Source organism: Salmo trutta, chromosome 18 (genome assembly GCF_901001165.1).
Source record: "Salmo trutta chromosome 18, fSalTru1.1, whole genome shotgun sequence".
NCBI classification, from domain to species: domain Eukaryota; kingdom Metazoa; phylum Chordata; class Actinopteri; order Salmoniformes; family Salmonidae; genus Salmo; species Salmo trutta.
In genome coordinates, this window is record NC_042974.1 from 843,539 (window position 1) to 868,219 (window position 24,681).

Here is a 24,681-nt window from a genome sequence, read left to right on the forward strand (position 1 = left end):
GGAAGTGTCCAATAAAATCTAACGGCTATATCACCACTCCCGATTGACACCATTGAGGCACATCGCCCATGACAGTCAAGCTTCAACATTGCATGGAAACAGGAGAATCATGCAGATTCAGCTTGAATCACCCTGTTTTGTGAGACGATGATCAATTATTCAATCTACTCATGCAGAATACAAGGTCAAAATTACTCAAGATTCTACTTTGAATGCAGTGTGCTACAGTTAGTGTAAATTCATGTTTATATTAATGAAGCAGGAGTAGTATGCTATCCGATCCAAAGCCCTTTATCCTCCATTTGCTAATTGAATACGCCTCCTCTTATACATTAACAATCTTCTTACCTTATAAACTCAGCAAAAAAAAAGAAACGTCCCTTTTTCAGGAACCTGTCTTTCAAAGATAATTCGTAAAAATCCAAATAACTTCACAGATCTTCATTGTGAAGGGTTTAAACACTGTTTCCCATGCTTGTTCAATGAACCATAAACAATTAATAAACATGCACCTGTGGAACGGTCGTTAAGACACTAACAGCTTACAGACGGTAGGCAAATAAGGTCACAGTTATGAAAACTTAGGACACTAAAGAGGCCTTTCTACTGACTCTGAAAAACACCAAAAGAAAGATGCCCAGGGTTCCTGCTCATCTGCGTGAATGTGCCTTAGGCATGATGCAAGGAGGCATGAGGACTGCAGATGTAGCCAGGGCAATAAATTGCAATGTCCGTACTGTGAGATGCCTAAGACAGTGCTACAGGGAGACAGGACGGACAGCTGATCGTCCTCGCAGTGGGAAACCACATGTAACAACACCTGCACAGGATCGGTACATCCGAACATCACACCTGCGGGACAGGTACAGGATGGCAACAACAACTGCCCGAGTTACACCAGGAACGCACAATCTCTCCATCAGTGCTCGGACTGTCCGCAATAGGCTGAGAGAGGCTGGACTGAGGGCTTGTAGGCCTGTTGTAAGGCAGGTCCTCACCAGACATCACTGGAAACAACGTAGCCTATGGGCACAAACCCAGACAGGACTGGCAAAAAGTGCTCTTCACTGACGAGTCGTGGTTTTGTCTCACCAGGGGGATGATTGGATTTGTGTTTATCATTGAAGGAATGAGCGTTACACCGAGGCCTGCACTCTGGAGCGGGATCGATTTGGAGGTGGAGGGTCCATGGTATGGGGCGGTGTGTCACAGCATCATCGGACTGAAGACATCCTCCTCCCTCATGTGGTACCCTTCCTGCAGGCTCATCCTGACATGACCCTCCAGCATGACAATGCCACCAGCCATACTGCTCGTTCTGTGCGTGATTTCCTGCAAGACAGGAATGTCAGTGTTCTGCCATGGTCAGCGAAGAGCCCGGATCTCAATCCCATTGAGCACGTCTGGGACCTGTTGGATCGGAGGGTGAGGGCTAGGGCCATTCCCCCCAGAAATGTCAGTGAACTTTCAGGTGCCTTGGTAGAAGAGTGGGGTAACATCTCACAGCAATAACTGGCAAATCTGGTGCAGTCCATGAGGAGGAGATGCACTGCAGAACTTAATGCAGCTGGTGGCCACACCAGATACTGACTGTTACTTTTTTACCCCCCTATGTTCAGGGACACATTATTCCATTTCTGTTAGTAACATGTCTGTGGAACTTGTTCAGTTTATGTCTCAGTTGTTGAATCTTGTTATGTTCATACAAATATTTACAGATGTTAAGTTTGCTGAAAATAAAGCAGTTGACAGTGAGAGGACGTTTCTTTTTTTTGCTGAGTTTAAATGTGTCATTACACCTCTGCATGTTTCCATTCAGCCTGTGGGATAATGTTGTTTACATTTCAGTGCAATTTGAGTGCAGTTCAGCATATGTGTTGACTATACATTGTCACATGAAATGGTTTGTTCCCCGTAGTATGTGGTCTCTTCGAGCCCCGTATAGAGTTTGGGAAACGCTGCTGTAGAGACTGAGCTGCACTAGTGGACACCGCCATGCTGCTTAAATGCGTTGTGCTCATTGTACTTTTTTGGACAATGGAACGGAAAACCAAACAAAACATATGACTGAATGTAACTGTTACAATGTTCCCTCTAAAAGAGATAGGGAAGGGGGGGGGCACCCTTCAAACATGTGTACACCCCCATATCATTTGTTCTTAATATAACGCGTTATGCTCCCACAGTATGTTGCCTTTAGGCGATATATGTATGACTGATAAACAGCAGAATATATAACAACACTCAGTCAAAGTTTAGGTTACCCCCAAGTGGCTCAATTTACCACGCGCTACAGTGATGTATTCTGAATGCTGGTAAGATTGTGCGTCATTCATGATTGTGTTCCATGTGACTTGCCATACAGTATCCAAAACCCCTGGTGCCGAGAGAGGAGATGTGGGAAGGACACTATGCTACAGTAGCGCACTGGGTTGCTGCTGTTTAGAGAGGAGCAGTCCAGGATGATGCAGATAGAGAACGAGAGAGGTGCGCAGTAGGCTTCTCACTTCTCATTGGAGACGTTTTCCAGTCGCTTAGGAATGTTTTCACGTTTTGCACTAAAGGAAGTTTTCTGAAACAGGAAAAACTGTGGCTAGTCCAACCTATCCCCTATGACTTGATTGGGGGGAAGTGAGTGGAGTAAGCCGTGCCTCTGAACGGTGCGGTGTTGCGTTAGGGGTGACGTTCCGTGGGGAAGAGGCTGAAACGGTATCAGGGTGAGAAGAGACTATCCGTGACAGCAAATACAAGATCTCCATTGGGCTCGAACTCCTCTCTCTCTTTTCTGACAAACCATCACTCACCGACCAACCGTCACCGTTAGAAGATGTCCTGCGCTTCATAAACGAACGAGTGTCCTCAGTGCCTCCGTTGTAGGCTGGCTATACTGTAGCCTACCTGGCGACGAGGCTGCATGTTTTGGATATTTGGATAGGATAAACAGCGTAGTCATTTTTTGGATTGAAATTATCAACGGAAAATGAATCCATAAATGCTGGACGACCGATGTTAATAGTGGACAACTGAAGGGATTGATAGCCTACAACGCATTATAGGTGAGGTGGAGGATATCTGATTCAATGTGAAGACTGATTTTTAAATTAACTTTCCATCCAAACTTCAATTGTGTTATTCATTCCCATATGTGAATGTCAAACTAAACGCATTGTTATTCTTATTTAATTTGGAGTGATCGGTTACCTCTCGTTGACAGGGTGCATCTGGTGCGGAACAAGGGAAACAACTAAACCCGTGTGTTCTTATTGATTTATATTTTAACGCAGATATTTTTTGGGAGAGATTACACAATTTTCAAGGACTTTACCAACATGCATCTCCAAGTTGTAGAGCTAATTTTATAAAGCTGCCAGCTGGTCTCCGTTGTCTTGGTAGCCATCCCTGCAGTTGAATATGTAAATTAACAGATGTGGGAATCAATCAATCACATTTTTCCTTATTGAAAAAAACAGTACGTCTATTAGACCAGGGGTTTTTCAAACGTCTCCTGGGTGAACCCCAGCCGTTCCAATTATTTGGACGATTACACAGCTTGCATACCTGATTTAACTTCTCAATGAATCATCAAGCCCTTGGAATAGGTGAATCAGGTGAGCTAGTTCGTCTGAGGGTCCCAAAGAAGAGGTTTGAAAACCTGAATATTAAGCGAGAGGCCAAATTCAGAGTTGCAAATACGCGATATATACTTTATTAGGCGTCTTTCATAGTCCGAAACGTGTATGTGTCTCGGTGCACCTTTTGGATTTCGTACTTTTCACATTCTCAGCGCAGCTCAATAACAGCCTCTGGAATGCGCTCTCCATAAAACCCGATAGAACCCCATTTACGGTATTCTAGAACACCTGCTAATTGTTGTTATTTTATCCCTCTCCCGTTCGCCCCGCCGACCGTGCATGGAATGAATGTGTGCATGGGCTGCCTGCATCGTGGCTTTTTATCAAACCATCTGTCATAAGTCATTTATCATGATGTTTCTTCATATTTCTTGTTTTCATCCATCCTGCCCCTCTAACTACATGTACAGTTATGAGTGATACTGTCTGATACCTCTCAAAATCACCTCACAAAATCAATACCTACAAGCGCTGTAATTACTTGTGTAGAGTATTTCCAGTGAGTGGTGTTTGTGTGTGTCTGCCTAGCTGCTTGTGTGTGTGTGTGTGTGTGCGTGTGTGTGTCTGCCTAGCTGTTTGTGTGTGTGTGTGTGTGTGTGTGTGTGTGTGTGTGCGTGTGCGTATGTGTCTGCCTAGCTGTGTGTGTGTGTGTGTGTGTGTGTGTGTCTGCCTAGCTGTTTGTGTGTGTGTGTGTGTGTGTGTGTGTGTGTGTGTGTGTGTGTGTGTGTGTGTGTGTGTGTGTGTGTGTGTGTATGGGCAGGTGGCTCTCACCAGGTCTCCCATCCTTTATCCTTTATCAACCTGCTTGATAATAATGAAACAATGTCCTCTCTGAAGTCTAGGGTCCCTCCCAGCCTTTCCAGGTGTTGTGTGGTGGTCTAGAATGTAGGGATGATCCCTGTGGGGCGACTGAAGGCTCAGCCACAGCTGTGGCAGATAGAGAGAGATGCCTCTCCATGGCTGTGGATGCTCCCTGGCCCTGGTCCTGCTGCTGCCTCGGGGCTCTGCCGGCTGGGTGCCACTACCGCCCCTGTTGCCGCGCCACACCATCACCACCCCTTCCTGCTCTCCCATCACCACCCTCCTCCGTTGCTCCAAGCCGTCTCCAGCTGGCAGCTTTCCTGTGATCCCTTCCTGCCTCTGGCCAGGATACCGACACACACAGCAGCAGCTAACCCTGGCATCAGTCCGTTTCCCCTGCAGAACGTGCAGGTAGGTTGCTATCAGATAAAACTTGATCTTTTCAGAATTATGGTTATTATGAATGATAAATAGTGTTTGCTATAAACCTGAACAACATTCATGTACACACTGATAGGGGAATACACACACAGAGACACTCACCTGCACTCGTACACATAGGCAGGCACACATGTACGCACGCACGGGCGCATGGACATGCACGAACGGATACACAAGTGCCCTGGGTTGGTCTAGTTAGCCTGATGGAAACTGGCCCGTACAGCACAGTGTCCTTGTGTTGTTACTATCTGCATACAGATTTCAAAGGGGATTGCATTATCACTTCAGCGGGGGAGTTTTGCTATGTTGCTGAAGAATTAAAATGTTTTTGGAACAACTTATCAACTCCATGCCCTGGTATAACGTAAATAAGCCATTTAGCACACGCTGTTATTCAAAGCCACTTCCTGTCATGTGCGCATACATTTTTTTTTTAAACACGTGGGTGGTCCCAGGAATCGAACACCACAATCCTGACATTGCAAGCACAACGCTCTACCAACTGAGCTACAGAGGATGTTGTCCTTCCTCATGGAAACTGACCCATGCACAATGTCAAGAGTATTTTGCATATGCCCTGAGTGGCCTATAGTGTAGTGTGACTGCAGTGGGTCTCTGATTGCACCAGCGGTGCTTTAGTGTCTTCTTTGCATCCTGATGATCAGAGCACATTCTTCCCCCGGTTCTCTGATCCCGCTCACACAGACAAACACAGCGTGATATTTAATCTGAGGAGAGCGGACTTTCACAACGTTAACCACCATTCATAGGGAGGATACTGTAGAAGGCACTTACTATTGGTGGCAAGGAGGAGAAGAAGAGGAGAGGAAAGAAGAGGAGAGGAAAGGAGAGGAGAGGAAAGGAGAGGAGAGGAAAGGAGAGGAGAATGAACGCAGCAACAGACACAGCAGGTGTTTGATGTGATATTTTGCAATGCAAAGCTTTTTCACAAGAAGCTTGTGATTGATTTTTAATGTGGCGGTTGGTGGGATGAGTCAGCGTATCTCACAGAGAGAGACCAACGTCTTTTGTCTGTCCAGAACCATGGATAGATGGCTAAGACTGAGTAGATTGGTGGAGACTAGATCCATAACTCTATGCTCGGAAAATTACGCTTTTATTACGCACTTCCATCGTGAAGGATTCTGAGGAGCCCCAGAATGAAGCTGTGCATTGTTGTTATATACATTTTATCCTCTTACATCTAGGCGTTCCGCCAGCGGAACCCCGTTCCGCCAGCGGAACCCCGTTCCGCCAGCGGAACCCCTAGCCAACAGCCAATGGGATCGCATGGCGCGAAATACAAAAACCTCAAAATTGCAATCATTTACATTTTTTCAAACATACGACTATTTTACACCATTTGAAAGATTAACCTCTCCTGAATCCAACCACGTTGTCCGATTTCAAAAAGGAAAAAGCAAAACATTCGATTATGTTAGGAGAGTACATAGACCAAAATAATCACACAGCCATTTTCCAAGCAAGCATATATGTCACGAAAACCCAAAACACAGCTAAATGAAGCACTAACCTTTGATGATCTTCATCAGATGACACTCCTAGGACATTATGTTATACGATACATGTATGTTTTGTTCAATCAAGTTCATATTTATATCCAAAAACAGCTTTTTATATTGGCATGTGATGTACAGAAAATGTATTCCCACCAAAAACTTCCGGTGAATTTACAAAAATACTCATCATAAACGTTGACAAAATACATAACAATTATTTTAAGAATTATAGATACAGAACTCCTTTATGCAATCGCTGTGTCAGATTTTAAAATAGCTTTTCGGCGAAAGCACATTTTTCAATATTCTGAGTACATAGCTCGCCATCACGGCGAGCTATTCAGACACCCACCAAGTTCGGGGCAACCTAAACTCAGAATTAGTATTAGAAATATTGTATTACCTTTGCTGATCTTCGTCAGAATACACTCCCAGGACTGCTACTTCCACAAGAAATGTTGTTTTTGTTCGAAATAATCCATAGTTATGTCCAAATACCTCCGTTTAGTTCGTGCGTTCAGGTCACTATCCAAAGGCTAATGCGCGAGCGCAATTTGAGACACAAAAAGTCAAAATGTTCCATTACCGTACTTAGAAGCATGTCAAACGCTGTTTAAAATCAATTTTTATGGTATTTTTTTACTGAAAATTGCGATAATATTCCAACCGGACAATAGGGTATTCATTCAAGGAGGGAAAGAAAAAACAGCGTGCTCGTGGGAACACGCATATCCAATCACTTTGTCCTCAGGCAGACCACTCAGTAACTAAGCTCCTATACTCTGCCCAGAGACAGGAGAAGGCTCAATCCACTTTCTGAAGGCTTTAGACAGCCAATGGAAGCCTTAGAAAGTGCAACGTAACAGCACAGATACTGTAGTTTCGATAGAGAATCAAAAGAACAACTACAATTCTCAGACTTTCCATTTCCTGCTTGGAATTTTCTCAGGTTTTTGCCTGCCATATGAGTTCTGTTATACTCACAGACACCATTCAAACAGTTTTAGAAACTTCAGAGTGTTTTCGATCCAAATCTACTAATAATATGCATATTCTCATTTCTGGGCAAGAGTAGTAACCAGTTTAAATCGGGTACGTTTTTTCATCCGGCCGTGAAAATACTGCCCCCTATCCATATCAGGTTAAAGGCTTGTTAGTGACAGACAGTAGGCTATGTTCTGTGCTGTTTGCAAGCTCTTACCTAGTTCTATATGACTTTAATTCATCCACCGTGCCATCCTACCAACTACAGTTCATCATCCACCGTCTTCATCATCCACCGTGCCATCCTACCAACTACAGTTCATCATCCACCGTCTTCATCATCCATCGTGCCATCCTACCTATTACAGTTCATTGTCCACCATGCCATCCTACCAACTACAGTTCATCATCCACCATGCCATCCTACCAACTACAGTTCATCATCCACCATGCCATCCTACCAACTACAGTTCATCATCCACCATACCATCCTACCAACTAGCGTTCATTGTCCACCATGCCATCCTACCTATTACAGTTCATTGTCCACCATGCCATCCTACCAACTACAGTTCATCATCCACCATGCCATCCTACCAACTACAGTTCATTGTCCACCATACCATCCTACCAACTAGCGTTCATCGTCCACCATGCCATCCTACCAATTACAGTTCATTGTCCACCATACCATCCTACCAACTACCGTTCATCGTCCATGACAATGGAATGGTGAAGTTTTTATGGGTTAGAGTTCCAGTCTTATGAGTTATAGTTTATCTTCTTTAATGAGGTAGTGCTTGTTTGCGTCTTGTTAGTTTATCCTCTTTAATGAGGTAGTGCGTGTTAGTATCTTGTTAAGACACCAAAGTCCTCGGCCACAAGCAATTCAAGCTACTTCCAGAAATACAGTTTGAATCATCCAATGAGATCTCTAAACCTGAATGATGTGTATTTCCTGTCCTCTATTGTTTCATTTCCTCTCAGTGGGAGCTGCCATCTCCACACCACGTGCTGGGATTTCAGCCTTCTGCCAACCTGGAGCTGGTCCCTGTATTCCCCCATGTATACCGCTCAGTGCTGCCTCCTCACTGTGGCAAAGGATGGGTGGAGAAACGGGTCCCCGACTACAAGGTAGACAAACCACTACAACCTGGTCTGAGTCACAAATGGCACCCTACTCCCTATATAGAGTCCTATGGGCCCTGGTCACAAGTAGTGCATAGGGTGCCATTTGAGCTGCATCCAGGGTCTCAGACTTCAGATGTATCTGTCACAGACAGACTCACTGTAATCACTGCTGTATCTGTCACAGATCAACTCACTGTAATCACTGTAATCACTGCTGTCTCTGTCACAGACAGACTCACTGTAATGTTCAACGACAGATCACACTGTAATGTTCAAGGATAGTTCAAACTGTAATCGTTAAGAACTGTTATCACTGTAATCGTTAAGAACTGTTATCATTGTAATGGTTACAGACAGTTATCACTGTAATCACTAAGGACAGTTTACTCTGTTAGCACTATATATATTTTTTTAAATCTAACCTTAATTTAACAAGGCAAGTCAGTTAAGAACAAATTCTTATTAACAATGACGGCCTAGGAACAGTGGGTTAACTGCCTTGTTCAGGGGCAGAACGACAGATGTCAGCTCAGGGATTCGATCTAGCAACCTTTCGGTTACTGGTCCAACGCTCTAACCACTAGGCTACCTGCCAGCCCGCAATTGTCAATGACAGGTCAATTTGAAGAGGGTCTTGTTTTCTTTCCATGATTGTGGAATTGCCTGTCGTCTCTGTGTTTCAAGATTTACAACAGCTGTCCTGAACAACATCGTGACTCTCTGTGTCTCTAGGTTTTCCCAGACACTCTTCCTTAACTCTGTGTCTCTACCTCAGGAAATCTGTTTGGAGGGTATAAACAGACACAAAAGTCCAGTTTACCTGAAAACTCTTGCTTCTCTGTCTCTAGGTTTACCTGATCAACAACTTGTCTCTGTGTTTGTAGGTTTACCTGATCAACAACTTGTCTCTCTGTTTACCTGATCAACAACTTGTCTCTCTGTCTCTCTGTTTACCTGATCAACAACTTGTCTCTCTGTCTCTAGGTTTACCTGATCAACAACTTGTCTCTCTGTTTACCTGATCAACAACTTGTCTCTCTGTTTACCTGATCAACAACTTGTCTCTCTGTCTCTAGGTTTACCTTATCAATAACTTGTCTCTCTGTCTCTAGGTTTACCTTATCAACAACTTGTCTCTCTGTCTCTAGGTTTTACCTGATCAACAACTTGTCTCTCTGTTTACCTGATCAACAACTTGTCTCTCTGTTTACCTGATCAACAACTTGTCTCTGTGTTTGTAGGTTTACCTGATCAACTACTTGTCTCTCTGTTTACCTGATCAACAACTTGTCTCTCTGTCTCTCTGTTTACCTGATCAACAACTTGTCTCTCTGTCTCTAGGTTTTACCTGATCAACAACTTGTCTCTCTGTTTACCTGATCAACAACTTGTCTCTCTGTCTCTAGGTTTACCTGATCAACAACTTGTCTCTCTGTCTCTAGGTTTACCTTATCAACAACTTGTCTCTCTGTCTCTAGGTTTTACCTGATCAACAACTTGTCTCTCTGTTTACCTGATCAACAACTTGTCTCTCTGTCTCTAGGTTTACCTGATCAACAACTTGTCTCTCTGTCTCTAGGTTTACCTGATCAACAACTTGTCTCTCTGTCTCTAGGTTTACCTGATCAACAACTTGTCTCTGTGTCTCTAGGTTTACCTGATCAACAACTTGTCTCTGTGTTTCTAGATTTATCTAGGTTTATCTGAACATGAACTTTGCCTCTGTCTGTGTTTTTCTATTTGTACCTGACACTCCTGCCTCCCTTGTGTTTCTAGACGTACTTGAACAACACTCTAACTCTGGAGAACACCTGGCTTACTCCGGAGGAAATAGGAATTTTCCAGCGGCATGAAAAACCATTATTGATGACAAATCAAATGGCAATGAGCATTTCTAGGCCAGCTACTGCCTCCAGGAGTCTCAACTCTCTCCTCATGTCACCCAGACCTGCTGCCTCCAGGACTCTCCACTCTCTCCTCATGTCACCCAGACGTATATCAGGTTAGTGGTTGGTTGTATTACCTAGCTACCTGCTCCATACTTTACAAGCCTGTCCGCTGCCTCCTCTCAGCCACAGCCCCTTCTAGCAGCTGTTCTCCTCATAATGGTTACCATCTTTAATAACTTTCTGATCCCAAAGTTTAATCCCCTCTTTTTAAACAGACTGGAGAGATAGCAGCAGTACACCCTCTGTGTCCCAAATGGCACCCTATTTCCTATATAGTGCACTACTTTTGACCAGGTCCCTATGGCACTACATAGGGAATAGGATGGCCATTTGGGATGCATCCACTGTCAATCTGCATTTTACGCTACTTGTTAAAACTTTAGGAGGAGCCGTACCATCTGTGAGTGTGTAGGAGGGAGTTGGGTTGGAAGAGGCATGCGTGAACAGGAACCTCATTAAACACAATTGGTTTCAGATACGTCGGTTTCAGATACATTGGTTTCAGGGCTGCTGAAGTGGAACCGTTTACCAGTCAGTGGGTAGAAGCGTTCCCCTGCTTATCTGACGGAAGCGGACTGAAGACTCCAGAGGGGTTTATTCTGCAGATAAACTAGTATGGTGATGCTAAACACTGACATATAGGTTGACTATCAAATGGCACCCTGTTCCCTACTATATAGTGCACTTCTTCTGGATACTCAGAGCATATATTCGGTAGGCATGGAGACTCTATTCCCTATTAACTAAATGACCTTGGTCAAAAGTAGTGCACTATATAGGAAACAGGGTGCCATTTGGGACTCGGGCTGGGTGTCTGCTCTGCGACAAGGGCACTTGGTGATCTGACGAAAACAAACTGAAAAAGGTGGGAATATTGGAGAACAAACCATGAAAGGAAAGACTGAGGTGTTTCTTGTTGTTGTTTGGCTGAATCAGGAGTTTAAAGGAGAACACAACCTCCCACTGAGCTTAACCAGGCTGTGTTGCACCTGGGAAATGTGGATACGTCTCAAATGGCACGCTGCTGCTTTTAATGCACTCCTTATGACCAGGGTCCATATGACTCTAGTGCACTATATAGGGAATGGTGTTCCATTTGGGACAAAGCCTTAGTGCTGGACTTCATAGCGTCCAGGTATAGTACTGTATGAGGAAAGTCATGTATAACAATTTAAAAATCTGCCGTTCCGCACCTGAGCAAGGCAGTTATCACACTGTTCCCCGAGCTCCGAAGACGTGCATGTCGATTATGGCAGCCCCCCCCCCCTCCACACTCCTCTCTGATTCAGAGGGGTTGGGTTAAATGACTCCTGCACCTCTCTGATTCAGAGGGGTTGGGTTAAATGACTCCTGCACCTCCCTGATTCAGAGGGGTTGGGTTAAATGACTCCTGCACCTCTCTGATTCAGAGGGGTTGGGTTAAATGACTCCTGCACCTCTCTGATTCAGAGGGGTTGGGTTAAATGACTCCTGCACCTCTCTGATTCAGAGGGGTTGGGTTAAATGACTCCTCCACCTCTCTGATTCAGAGGGGTTGGGTTAAATGACTCCTCCACCTCTCTGATTCAGAGGGGTTGGGTTAAATGACTCCTCCACCTCTCTGATTCAGAGGGGTTGGGTTAAATGACTCCTGCACCTCTCTGATTCAGAGGGGTTGGGTTAATTGACTCCTGCACCTCTCTGATTCAGAGGGGTTGGGTTAAATGACTCCTGCACCTCTCTGATTCAGAGGGGTTGGGTTAAATGACTCCTGCACCTCTCTGATTCAGAGGGGTTGGGTTAAATGACTCCTGCACCTCTCTGATTCAGAGGGGTTGGGTTAAATGACTCCTGCACCTCTCTGATTCAGAGGGGTTGGGTTAAATGACTCCTGCACCTCTCTGATTCAGAGGGGTTGGGTTAAATGACTCCTGCACCTCTCTGATTCAGAGGGGTTGGGTTAAATTACTCCTCCACCTCTCTGATTCAGAGGGGTTGGGTTAAATGACTCCTCCACCTTTCTGATTCAGAGGGGTTGGGTTAAATGACTCCTGCACCTCTCTGATTCAGAGGGGTTGGGTTAAATGACTCCTCCACCTCTCTGATTCAGAGGGGTTGGGTTAAATGACTCCTGCACCTCTCTGATTCAGAGGTGTTGGGTTAAATGACTCCTGCACCTCTCTGATTCAGAGGGGTTGGGTTAAATGACTCCTGCACCTGTCTGATTCAGAGGGGTTGGGTTAAATGACTCCTGCACCTCTCTGATTCAGAGGGGTTGGGTTAAATGACTCCTGCACCTCTCTGATTCAGAGGGGTTGGGTTAAATGACTCCTGCACCTCTCTGATTCAGAGGGGTTGGGTTAAATGACTCCTGCACCTCTCTGATTCAGAGGGGTTGGGTTAAATGACTCCTGCACCTCTCTGATTCAGAGGGGTTGGGTTAAATGACTCCTCCACCTCTCTGATTCAGAGGGGCTGGGTTAAATGACTCCTGCACCTCTCTGATTCAGAGGTGTTGGGTTAAATGACTCCTGCACCTCTCTGATTCAGAGGTGTTGGGTTAAATGCGGAGGACACATTTCAGTTGAAGGCTTTCAGTTGAACAACTGACTAGTATTCCCCCTTTCCCTTTCTATATCACATTTACATTATTCTCATCTGACCTCCATCATGTGATGATACAAAGTCCCCAAATGGCACACTATTCCTTACACCACCCACTACTTTTGACCAGAGCCCTACTTTTGAGTGGAGTGCACTATATAGGGAATAGGGTGCCATTTTGGATGTAGCCAAAAGACTATGTTCACTTTATGAGATGATCCAATGTGATAATGGAGTTGTCTCTGTGATAATGGAGATGTTTCTATGTGATAATGGAGATGTTTCTATGTGATAATGGAAATGTTTCTAGGTGGTAATGGAGATGTTTCTATGTGATAATGGAGATGTTTCTATGTGATAATGGAGATGTTTCTATGTGATAATGGAGAGGTTTCTATGTGATAATGGAGATGTTTCTATGTGATAATGGAGATGTTTCTATGTGATAATGGAGATGTTTCTAGGTGATAATGGAGATGTTTCTATGTGATAATGGAGATGTATCTGTGATAATGGAGGTGTATCTGTGATTATGGAGATGTCTCTATGTGATCCCAAATGGAACCATATTCTTTTAAGCCCCATTTATACCTGGTTCTCACATGAGTCGTTGGTCCTGATCTTGTACTCATTCTGATTGTGCCCACATTTTTAGACTGGTGTAGACCTAGTTCCCTGGTCAAAATAAGTGTACCGCATAGGGAATATGGTCCCATTTGGGATGCATGCGATGTTATGGGATATGATGGGGTGTGATTGCTGGTATTCATATTGGGTTCATTATATTGGGTCCTGTATATTGGTCCTGGTCCTGTGTATTGGGTCCTGTGTATTGGGTCCTGTATATTGGGTCCTGGTCCTGTATATTGGGTCCTGTATATTTGGTCCTGTATATTGGGTCCTGGTCCTGTATATTGGTCCTGTATATTGGGTCCTGTGTATTGGTCCTGGTCCTGTATATTGGGTCCTGTATATTGGTCCTGGTCCTGTATATTGGGTCCTGTGTATTGGTCCTGGTCCTGTATATTGGGTCCTGTATATTGGGTCCTGTATATTGGGTCCTGGTCCTGTATATTGGCTCCTGTATATTGGGTCCTGGTCCTGTATATTGGGTCCTGTATATTGGGTCCTGTATATTGGGTCCTGTGTATTGGGTCCTGTATATTGGTCCTGGTCCTGTATATTGGGTCCTGTATATTGGTCCTGTATATTGGGTCCTGTATATTGGGTCCTGTATATTTGGTCCTGTATATTGGGTCCTGTGTATTGGGTCCTGGTCCTGTATATTGGGTCCTGTATATTTGGTCCTGTATATTGGGTCCTGTATATTTGGTCCTGGTCCTGTATATTGGGCCCTGTATATTTGGTCCTGGTCCTGTATATTTGGTCCTGTATATTGGGTCCTGTATATTTGGTCCTGTGTATTGGGTCCTGTATATTGGGTCCGGTATATTGGGTCCTGGTCCTGTATATTGGGTCCTGTATATTTGGTCCTGTGTATTGGGTCCTGTATATTGGGTCCGGTATATTGGGTCCTGGTCCTGTGTATTGGGTCCTGTATATTTGGTCCTGTGTATTGGGTCCTGTGTATTGGGTCCTGGTCCTGTATATTGGGTCCTGGTCCTGTGTATTGGGTCCTGTATATTGGGTCCTGTGTATTGGGTCCTGTATATTGGGTCCTGGTCCTGTGTATTGGGTCCTGTGTATTGGGTCCTGGTCCTGTATATTGGGTCCTGGTCCTGTATATTGGGTCCTGTGTATTGGGTCCTGTATATTGGGTCCTGTATATTGGGTCCTGGTCCTGTGTATTGGGTCCTGTATATTGGTCCTGGTCCTGTGTATTGGGTCCTGTATATTGGGTCCTGTGTATTGGGTCCTGTATATTGGGTCCTGTATATTGGGTCCTGTGTATTGGGTCCTAGTCCTGTATATTGGGTCCTGTGTATTGGGTCCTGTGTATTGGGTCCTGGTCCTGTATATTGGGTCCTGTATATTGGGTCCTGTGTATTGGGTCCTGGTCCTGTATATTGGGTCCTGTGTATTGGGTCCTGTATATTTGGTCCTGTATATTGGGTCCTGGTCCTGTGTATTGGGTCCTGTATATTTGGTCCTGTATATTGGGTCCTGGTCCTGTGTATTGGGTCCTGTATATTGGGTCCTGGTCCTGTGTATTGGGTCTTTTATATTGGGTCCTGTATATTGGGTCCTGGTCCTGAATATTGGGTCCTGTATATTGGGTCCTGTGTATTGGGTCCTGTATATTGGGTCCTGGTCCTGTATATTGGGTCCTGTATATTGGGTCCTGGTCCTGTATATTGAGTCCTGTATATTGGGTCCTGGTCCTGTATATTGGGTCCTGTATATTGGGTCCTGTGTATTGGGTCCTGTATATTGGTCCTGTGTATTGGGTCCTGTATATTGGGTCCTGGTCCTGTATATTGGGTCCTGTATATTGGGTCCTGTATATTGGGTCCTGTGTATTGGGTCCTGTATATTGGTCCTGTGTATTGGGTCCTGTATATTGGGTCCTGGTCATGTATATTGGGTCCTGGTCCTGTGTATTGGGTCCTGGTCCTGTATATTGGGTCCTGGTCCTGTGTATTGGGTCCAGTATATTGGCCCTGTGTATTGGTCCAGTATATTGGGTCCTGTGTATTGGGTCCTGTATATTGGGTCCTGTGTATTGGGTCCTGTATATTGGGTCCTGTGTATTGGCCCTGTGTATTGGTCCTGTGTATTGGGTCCTGGTCCTGTATATTGGTCCTGGTCCTGTGTATTGGTTCCTGTGTATTGGTCCTTTATATTGTGTCCTGTGTTTTGGTCCTTTATATTGTGTCCTGTATATTGGTATATGGGTGCTTTTTATTGCTGGTTCACTTGAATGATTTTCTTCACTTGCACAGGTGTATAAATGATTTTCCACACTTTTCTATACACCTTATTTCCTCTGTTAGCTTGGTGATATGTCTTCTATGTTGAGAAGCTGCACACACCCTCAGAACAAGCACAGCATTCTATTATAGTTAGTAGTACAAAAAAAATAAAAAATGCATGAAATTAAATTAAATGTATGCATTCATTACTGTAAGTCGCTCTTGATAAGAGCGTCTGCTAAAATGACTAAAATGTACATGTAAAATGTAGTCTGTAAGGTACTGAAATGAATGTCTCAGAAGTAATGAATGGCTCAGGGTTGCACTATAATTAGGACCTCAGGGACATCTTGAGGATAATCATTTTCATATTTTATCTCCAGCTTTACATACATAAAACGCTTTACAGTGGGGCATATACAGTATATCTCCTCTTTACAGTGGGTCATGTACAGTATGTATCCTCTACAGTGGGCCATATACAGTATATATCCTCTATACAGTGGTCATATACAGTATGTATCCTTTTTACAGTGGACCATATACAGTATGTATCCTCTATACAGTGGGCCATATACAGTATATATCCTCTATACAGTGGGTCATATACAGTATGTATCCTCTTTACAGTGGACCATATACAGTATGTATCCTCTATACAGTGGGCCATATACAGTATATATCCTCTATACAGTGGGCCATATACAGTATGTATCCTCTATACAGTGGGTCATATACAGTATGTATCCTCTTTACAGTGGACCATATACAGTATGTATCCTCTATACAGTGGGCCATATACAGTATATATCCTCTATACAGTGGGCCATATACAGTATGTATCCTCTATACAGTGGGTCATATACAGTATGTATCCTCTATACAGTGGGTCATATACAGTATGTATCCTCTTCAGTGGGCCATATACAGTATGTATCCTCTTCAGTGGGCCATATACAGTATGTATCCTCTTCAGTGGGTCATATACAGTATGTATCCTCTATACAGTGGGCCATATACAGTATATATCCTCTATACAGTGGGCCATATACAGTATGTATCCTCTATACAGTGGGTCATATACAGTATATATCCTCTATACAGTGGGCCATATACAGTATGTATCCTCTATACAGTGGGCCATATACAGTATGTATCCTCTATACAGTGGGCCATATACAGTATGTATCCTCTATACAGTGGGCCATATACAGTATGTATCCTCTTTACAGTGGGTCATATACAGTATGTATCCTCTATACAGTGGGCCATATACAGTATGTATCCTCTATACAATGGGCCATATACAGTATGTATCCTCTATACAGTGGGCCATATACAGTATGTATCCTCTATACAGTGGGCCATATACAGTATGTATCCTCTATACAGTGGGTCATATACAGTATGTACCCTCTATACAGTGGGTCATATACAGTATGTATCCTCTTCAGTGGGCCATATACAGTATGTATTCTCTATACAGTGGGCCATATACAGTATATATCCTCTATACAGTGGGTCATATACAGTATGTATCCTCTATACAGTGGGCCATATACAGTATATATCCTCTTCAGTGGGCCATATACAGTATGTATCCTCTATACAGTGGGTCATATACAGTATGTATCCTCTATACAGTGGGCCATATACAGTATGTATCCTCTTCAGTGGGTCATATACAGTATGTATCCTCTATACAGTGGGCCATATACAGTATGTATCCTCTTTACAGTGGGCCATATACAGTATGTATCCTCTATACAGTGGGCCATATACAGTATGTATCCTCTATACAGTGGGTCATATACAGTATGTATCCTCTTTACAGTGGGCCATATACAGTATGTATCCTCTATACAGTGGGCCATATACAGTATGTATCCTCTATACAGTGGGCCATATACAGTATGTATCCTCTTCAGTGGGCCATATACAGTATGTATCCTCTTCAGTGGGCCATATACAGTATGTATCCTCTATACAGTGGGCCATATACAGTATGTATCCTCTATACAGTGGGCCATATACAGTATGTATCCTCTATACAGTGGGCCATATACAGTATGTATTCTGTTGACATTTAAATGAACAAACTCTCAGCTGTGTGAATTTTAGTTCTTCCTAAATGCTTTCCTAACAGTAGCATCATGAAAAAACATCTGCGCTATGGAGACTTTTTCTTCTAAGATACTTGACAGGATGTTGTTTTTAAGTCACTAATAGTGTATTTCTCCAGCCAGCCCATGACAGTCCATCCATCACCTTCACCCACCCATTGCATTTTTCAGTTGTGCTAGCCTTCAGTTTGTAAAAGCCTCCAGGCTGAAAGCTGAGAACTGAAATCCCTTGGATAGTGTTGACTGTCTGACAGACGGGTGGGCATGTAGTGCAGTGTTGTGTTGTAATTATACAATCAATTACTTGTCTGGATGATTGAATACTTGTCTGTTCTGCGGCTAGCACCTCGCTGTGGATCACAGGCTTATGGGAGGGATCTTCCTCTTTAATGAGACCATGTCTCTCAGCAGACTGCTGACAAGGTGAAGTCCTGGGCTGCATCCCCAATGCTACCCTATACCCTACATACTGCACTGCTTATAAACAGAGCTCTAAGGACCCTGGTCAAAAGTAGTGCACTATTATAGGGACTAGGGTGCCATTTTGGGTCACAGCCCTACTCGACCTTATCAAACTGCTGCGGTCCTTGTTCCTTAGTTACCGTCAGCTTCACTTGTTGAGTTCAAGATGCTTTGTCAGACTGACTGAAGAGAAAGGGTGAAACAGCATTTGGTTGGTCCCTGACTGCATTTCACATTGCACCATATTCTCTGTATTTTTATTTGACTTAACCCTTATTTTACCAGGTAAGTTGACTGAGAACACATTCTCATTTACAGCAATGACCTGGGGACTAGTTACAGGGGAGAGGAGAGGGGATGAATGAGCCAATTGGAAGATGGGGATGATTAGGTGACCGTGATGGTATGAGGACCAGATTGGGAATTTAGCCAGGACACCAGGGTTAACACCCCTACTCTTACGATAAGTACCATGGGATCATTAGTGACCACAGAGAGTCAGGACACCCGTTTAAAGTCCCATCCGAAATACGGATATATAGTATGCTACCTTTGACTAAAGCCCTATTGGCATCGGTCAAAAGTAGTGCACTATATAGGGAATAGGGTGCCATTTGAGAAGGCGACCATCATTGTTTGATTGTTGAACAATCCTCCGTCCAGCAGCTCATATCTCCCATCCCTCTGCTGTCTGTCTTCCACAGATCAGACTGCACTGTGTTTAAGACTGTGCTCTTTGTGTGATGTGATGCACACGTAAAGCTACAATGTTATGAAAGCGTCACGTGAAGCAATAATAAGTTATGAAAGCTTCACGTGAAGCTATGGTATGTTATGAAAGCATCATGTGAAGCTATAGTATCTTATGAAAGCTTCATGTGAAGCTATAGTATGTTATGAAAGCATCATGTGAAGCTATAGTATCTTATGAAAGCTTCATGTGAAGCTATAGTATGTTATGAAAGCATCATGTGAAGCTATAGTATCTTATGAAAGCTTCATGTGAAGCTATAGTATGTTATGAAAGCATCATGTGAAGCTATAGTATGTTATGAAAGCTTCATGTGAAGCTATAGCATGTTATGAAAGCATCATGTGAAGCTATAGTATGTTATGAAAGCATCATGTGAAGCTATAGTATGTTATGAAAGCATCACGTGAAGCTATAGTATGTTATGAAAGCTTCACGTGAAGCTATAGTATGTTATGAAAGCTTCATGTGAAGCTATAATATGTTATGAAAGCATCATGTGAAGCTATAGTATGTTATGAAAGCTTCATGTGAAGCTATAGTATGTTATGAAAGCTTCATGTGAAGCTATAGTATGTTATGAAAGCTTCATGTGAAGCTATAGTATGTTATGAAAGCTTCATGTGAAGCTATAGTATGTTATGAAAGCTTCATGTGAAGCTATAGTATGTAATGAAAGCTTCATGTGAGCTATAGTATGTTATGAAAGCTTCACGTGAAGCTATAATATGTTATGAAAGCATCATGTGAAGCTATAATATGTTATGAAAGCTTCACGTGAAGCTATAGTATGTTATGAAAGCATCATGTGAAGCTATAATATGTTATGAAAGCATCATGTGAAGCTATAGTATGTTATGAAAGCATCATACAAGCACAGGTAATTCTGTTGTGTTGTGTTTCTGTTGTGTTTTGGTACCTTTATATCCAGTGGGTTCCTTCTCAGCCCCTATACGGTCTACTATAGACATGAGACCATATACATATAATCTATACAGTCTATTTGGATGGATGAGAGGGCTTTATTTTCATTATGATGGTGAAGGTAGTTCTCCTCAGCCCTCCTCCTCCTCCTCAGCCCTCCTCCTCCTCCTCAGCCCCTTTACAGTATACTGTAGACACACACACACACACAACTTTTTTTTCATTTGGTGCTAAAGCAGGTTGGTTTTTGATTGATCTCACCTCTCATCTCCTCCTGCCCTCTCTTCCCCTCTCTCCACCCCTCTCCTCCTCCTCCTTTCCTCCCCTCTCCTCTACCTCTCCTCTCTACCCTCCCCTTCTCTCCCCTCCTCTCCTCCCCTCCACCTCTCCTCTCTACCCTCTCCTTCTCTCCTCTCCTCTCTACCCTCCACATCATCTAAACCCTCTTCCCTCCCCTCTCCTCTCCTCTCTCCTCCTCTCTCCTCCACCAACCCCCCCCAGGCTCTGTTGTGTTTTAAGGATGAACACAGAAACAAGATGGTTCCTGCTGCGTTGTGCTGCGTTGTGGAAAGTGTTTAACTTCCAAATGAAATGTTCACAATGGGTGTCCTACTGTAATAACGGAGCAGTCAGCATCATGCAGTCTCCCTTTGAGAGACTCAGCGTGTGTAATGACATGTTAAAGCCCTTAAGGTCGATGTCCGCGCCCCCGTGGAAATCAAATTAGCATAATACATACATATGTCAGTTTATGCTAGAGACCCCTCTATGGAAAGATGAGACTCTCACGAACACGAGGGTGTTCTCCGTTTTGCTCTACGACCCCCCCCCCCAAGCGTCTTAGGACTCATCTGAAGTCGGTACAGCCGATCTGCCAACTTCTGTCTGCAAACAGTTTGGGCTACTCATTAATATGACCCCTCTGTGTAAAGGTGAGACTCTCAGGAACACGTACATGTTGTTTTTGCTCTAGGACGCCCACAGACCTCACAAGACTCATCTGAAGGTCCCCCCCCAAAAATGAATGGAAGTACTGTATATATGGAGAATGTTTAGTGGCAAAAATAAGGGGTTAAATACAATGTAAAAAAAATAATAACAATCTCTCAGATGAAAAATGATGTTTGGCCTTACTGCTATTAGCCCATACCAACGCATTGAATAACATATTCACTACTTTGAACAGATAGTCCTTACTGCTATTGACCAATAGAAACACATTGAACAACAGTCCTTACTGCTATTAGCCAATAGAAACACATTAAATAACAGATAGTCCTTACTGCTATTAGCCAATAGAAACACATTGAATAACAGATAGTCCTTACTGCTATTAGCCAATAGAAACACATTGTCACAACCGTCATATAAATAATTAGACCAAGGCGCAGCGTGAGTAGAGTTCCACATTTTAATAATAGTGAAACTTCCAAAAAACAACAAAGATATAACGATCGTGAAACACGTAGCGCACATAGGCACTCACACAAAACAAAACAATATCCCACATTGCAGGTGGGAAAAAGGACACACTAAGTATGATCCCCAATTAGAGGTAACGATTATCAGCTGGCTCTAATTGGGAACCATACACACACACCAACATAGAAATATAATACCTAGAAACCCCCCTAGTCACGACCTGACCTAAAACACCATAGAGAACCCCAAGGGCTCTCTATGGTCAGGGCGTGACACACATGGAACAACAGATAGTCCTTACTGCTATTAGCCAATAGAAACACATTGAATAACAGATTGTCCTTACTGCTATTAGCCAATAGAAACACATGGAATAACAGATAGTCCTTACTGCTATTAGCCAATAGAAACACATTGAATAACAGATAGTCCTTACTGCTTTTAGCCAATAGAAACACATGGAATAACAGATTACTGCTATTAGCCAATAGAAACACATGGAATAACAGATAGTCCTTACTGCTATTAGCCAATAGAAACACATGGAATAACAGATAGTCCCCCAAACAATCTAAAGGAAGTTTGTTCTGAAGTGTATATTCTATATCTGAGAGATATAAGAAAGACCAGGAAACTATTTATATATATATTTTTACATGTTTTTAACACCTTATTTTAGGCACTAAACTCTCTCCATATATACTTCCATTGATTTTTTTTTAAACTAGTTCCGGAGACCTGGGGACCTTCAGATAAGTCTTGTGAGGCTTGTGGACGTCCTGGAGCAAAACAACCGACATGTATAGTATGTATAGTACGTATTCGCCAGAGACCTTTATATTAGTCTCTAGCCAAAACTGTTCGGATGCTACAGACAAAAGTTTTCAGAAGAGGTTGTACCGACTTCAGACGAGTCCCGTGAGTCGTAAAACAGAAGAACACCATTGTGTTTGGGAGAGTCTTATCTTTCCATGGTCTGATAAACACCGCTCTATCTCTGCCACTTTTCACTGCAGATGCAGAATTGCGATATACCGGTGGATGTGGTGGATTGAGGCACAGCCCATGCTAAACAACAATATCTTTTAGCTTAAAGTGACGGATTTTGATGGGGGCCCCAGAAATTGCAGGAGAAGGATTCATTTACTTGCCTAGTTAAATAAAGGTTGAATAAAATTTTTCTAATTAAATTATGATGTGGTGGTGAGGATGATGAGGGTGATGATGATGATTATGAAGAGATGCAGTTTTGATTTCAGGTGTTGATGAATGGATCACAGTAAAAGATGAATATGAAATGTAAAGTGATCTGTTATGTGAGTCAGCGAGCTGTCGTACTCTGTATATTCTATATACCCCTAACAAGTAGGCCTCCTCAGTTCAAGTAGTTCAATCTCTAGCAGAGCGTTCTTAGAAGCAACAACAGAAGATAAAGTGAATAAAACCTTAAAAAGACTTGAATGGAAAGAAACTTCACTAACCTTCCTCAGCTAATTTCGCTCTGGGGAGATTCAGGGCTGATGCAGCAACATCACATTTCATTCATCTTCCAGAATACTTCAGAAAACCTTTTGTCTTTATACTGTGTGTATTCCTACCATCGCACATTCAAGGTCATGGAGAAGAAATGGACATACTTTTGGCCATGTAGTGTATGTGAAAACATTTCTATGTTTTTTAGAAACAATTATAAAGTTACAAAGTTCTTCCCAATTACATCATCAAAAGTAAAAACATTTAAAAAATAGATTCACGGTTACAATCGGAGCAAGAAAATACCCTGCCTCTGGCAAATACCCTCCCTCTGGCTAGAAACTCGTGCACGTTTTGAAAAGTAGAGTTTTTCTTGGTTTTAACATTTTCACACGTACCAACAAATGGGTGTGATCATTCTACAGTGGTCCCTGCAGCGTACGCTCAAACCGGTGTGATCATTCTACAGTGGTCCCTGCAGCTGAAACCGGTGTGATTAGAAGGCTTATTTAGAACGTCCACTTTTGATTTCCGCGACAGTCAGCATTTGAGCTAGCCACACAGTTCTTTTTCACAGAAACATTTTACACAAACACAGTCCTTACAAATGCAGTGGCGGTCAATGCCGTTTAACATGAGGATGATTTATTTTAATAAGCATGGCTTTATTTCTATTATTATCGGAATGCATTATTTGTAACCAGTACTTCAAAATGTGAATAAAACTATAAATACATTGTGCTTCATTCATACATACATACATACTTTGTGCTACAGTAGAAACAACAACACGATATATAGAAAATACTGTAAGGCACTTACTTTGAATGCACACATGTCCAAAGTCAATTTTTGGAAGGAGATCAACAATGAAAGCAATGCGAGCACCAGCCCATAAAATGTGCCAGTTCGTGTTAGACTGTGCAAATGTCTGCATACTTGATGTGCGGAACAAATGGGGAAGGCCTCAAACATACAGTTGAAGTCGGAAGTTTACATACACCTTAGCCAAATACATTTATACTGTGTATTTCACAATTCCTGACATTTAATCCTAGTAAAAATTCCCTGTTTTAGGTCAGTTAGGATCACCAATTTATTTTAAGAATGTGAAATGTCAGAATAATAATAGAGAGAATTATTTCTTTCAGCTTTTATTTCTTTCATCATATTTCCAGGGGTCAGAAGTTTACATACACTCAATTCGTTTTTGGTAGCATTGCCTTTAAATTGTTTAACTTGGGTCAAACGTTTTGGGTAGCCTTCCACAAGCTTCCCACAATAAGTTGGGTGAATGTTGGCCCAATCCTCCTGACAGAGCTGGTGTAACTGAGTCAGGTTTGTAGGCCTCCTTGCTTGCACACGCTTCTCCAGTTCTGCCCACACATTTTCTATAGGATTCAGGTCAGGGCTTGTGACGGCCACTCCAATACCTTGACTATGTTGTCCTTAAGCCATTTTGCCACAACTTTGGAAGTATGCTTTGGGTCATTGTCCATTTGGAAGACCTATTTGTGACCAAGCTTTAACTTCTTGACTGATGTCTTGAGATGTAGCTTCAATATATCCACACAATTTTCTACATAATCATCTATTTTGTGAAGTGCACCAG

General features: G+C 42.9%; 1 protein-coding gene across 3 annotated transcripts in view; it reads left to right on the top strand.

The window, feature by feature from the left end:
• Positions 1-2,448: 2,448 nt before the first annotated feature.
• Positions 2,449-24,681, top strand: part of LOC115152709 (transcription elongation regulator 1-like protein) — a 194,348-nt gene continuing 172,115 nt past the window's right edge. Inside the window, exons 1-4 of one of the 3 annotated variants that reach the window (XM_029697445.1) lie at positions 2,449-3,056; positions 4,470-4,844; positions 8,366-8,512; positions 10,286-10,511. In XM_029697445.1, the coding sequence (XP_029553305.1) occupies positions 4,524-4,844; positions 8,366-8,512; positions 10,286-10,511 (694 nt within the window). In that variant the 5' untranslated portion in view covers positions 2,449-3,056; positions 4,470-4,523. The remainder of the gene's footprint in view (positions 3,057-4,469; positions 4,845-8,365; positions 8,513-10,285; positions 10,512-24,681) is intronic. The other 2 variants (XM_029697444.1, XM_029697443.1) reach the window with 2 other exon arrangements.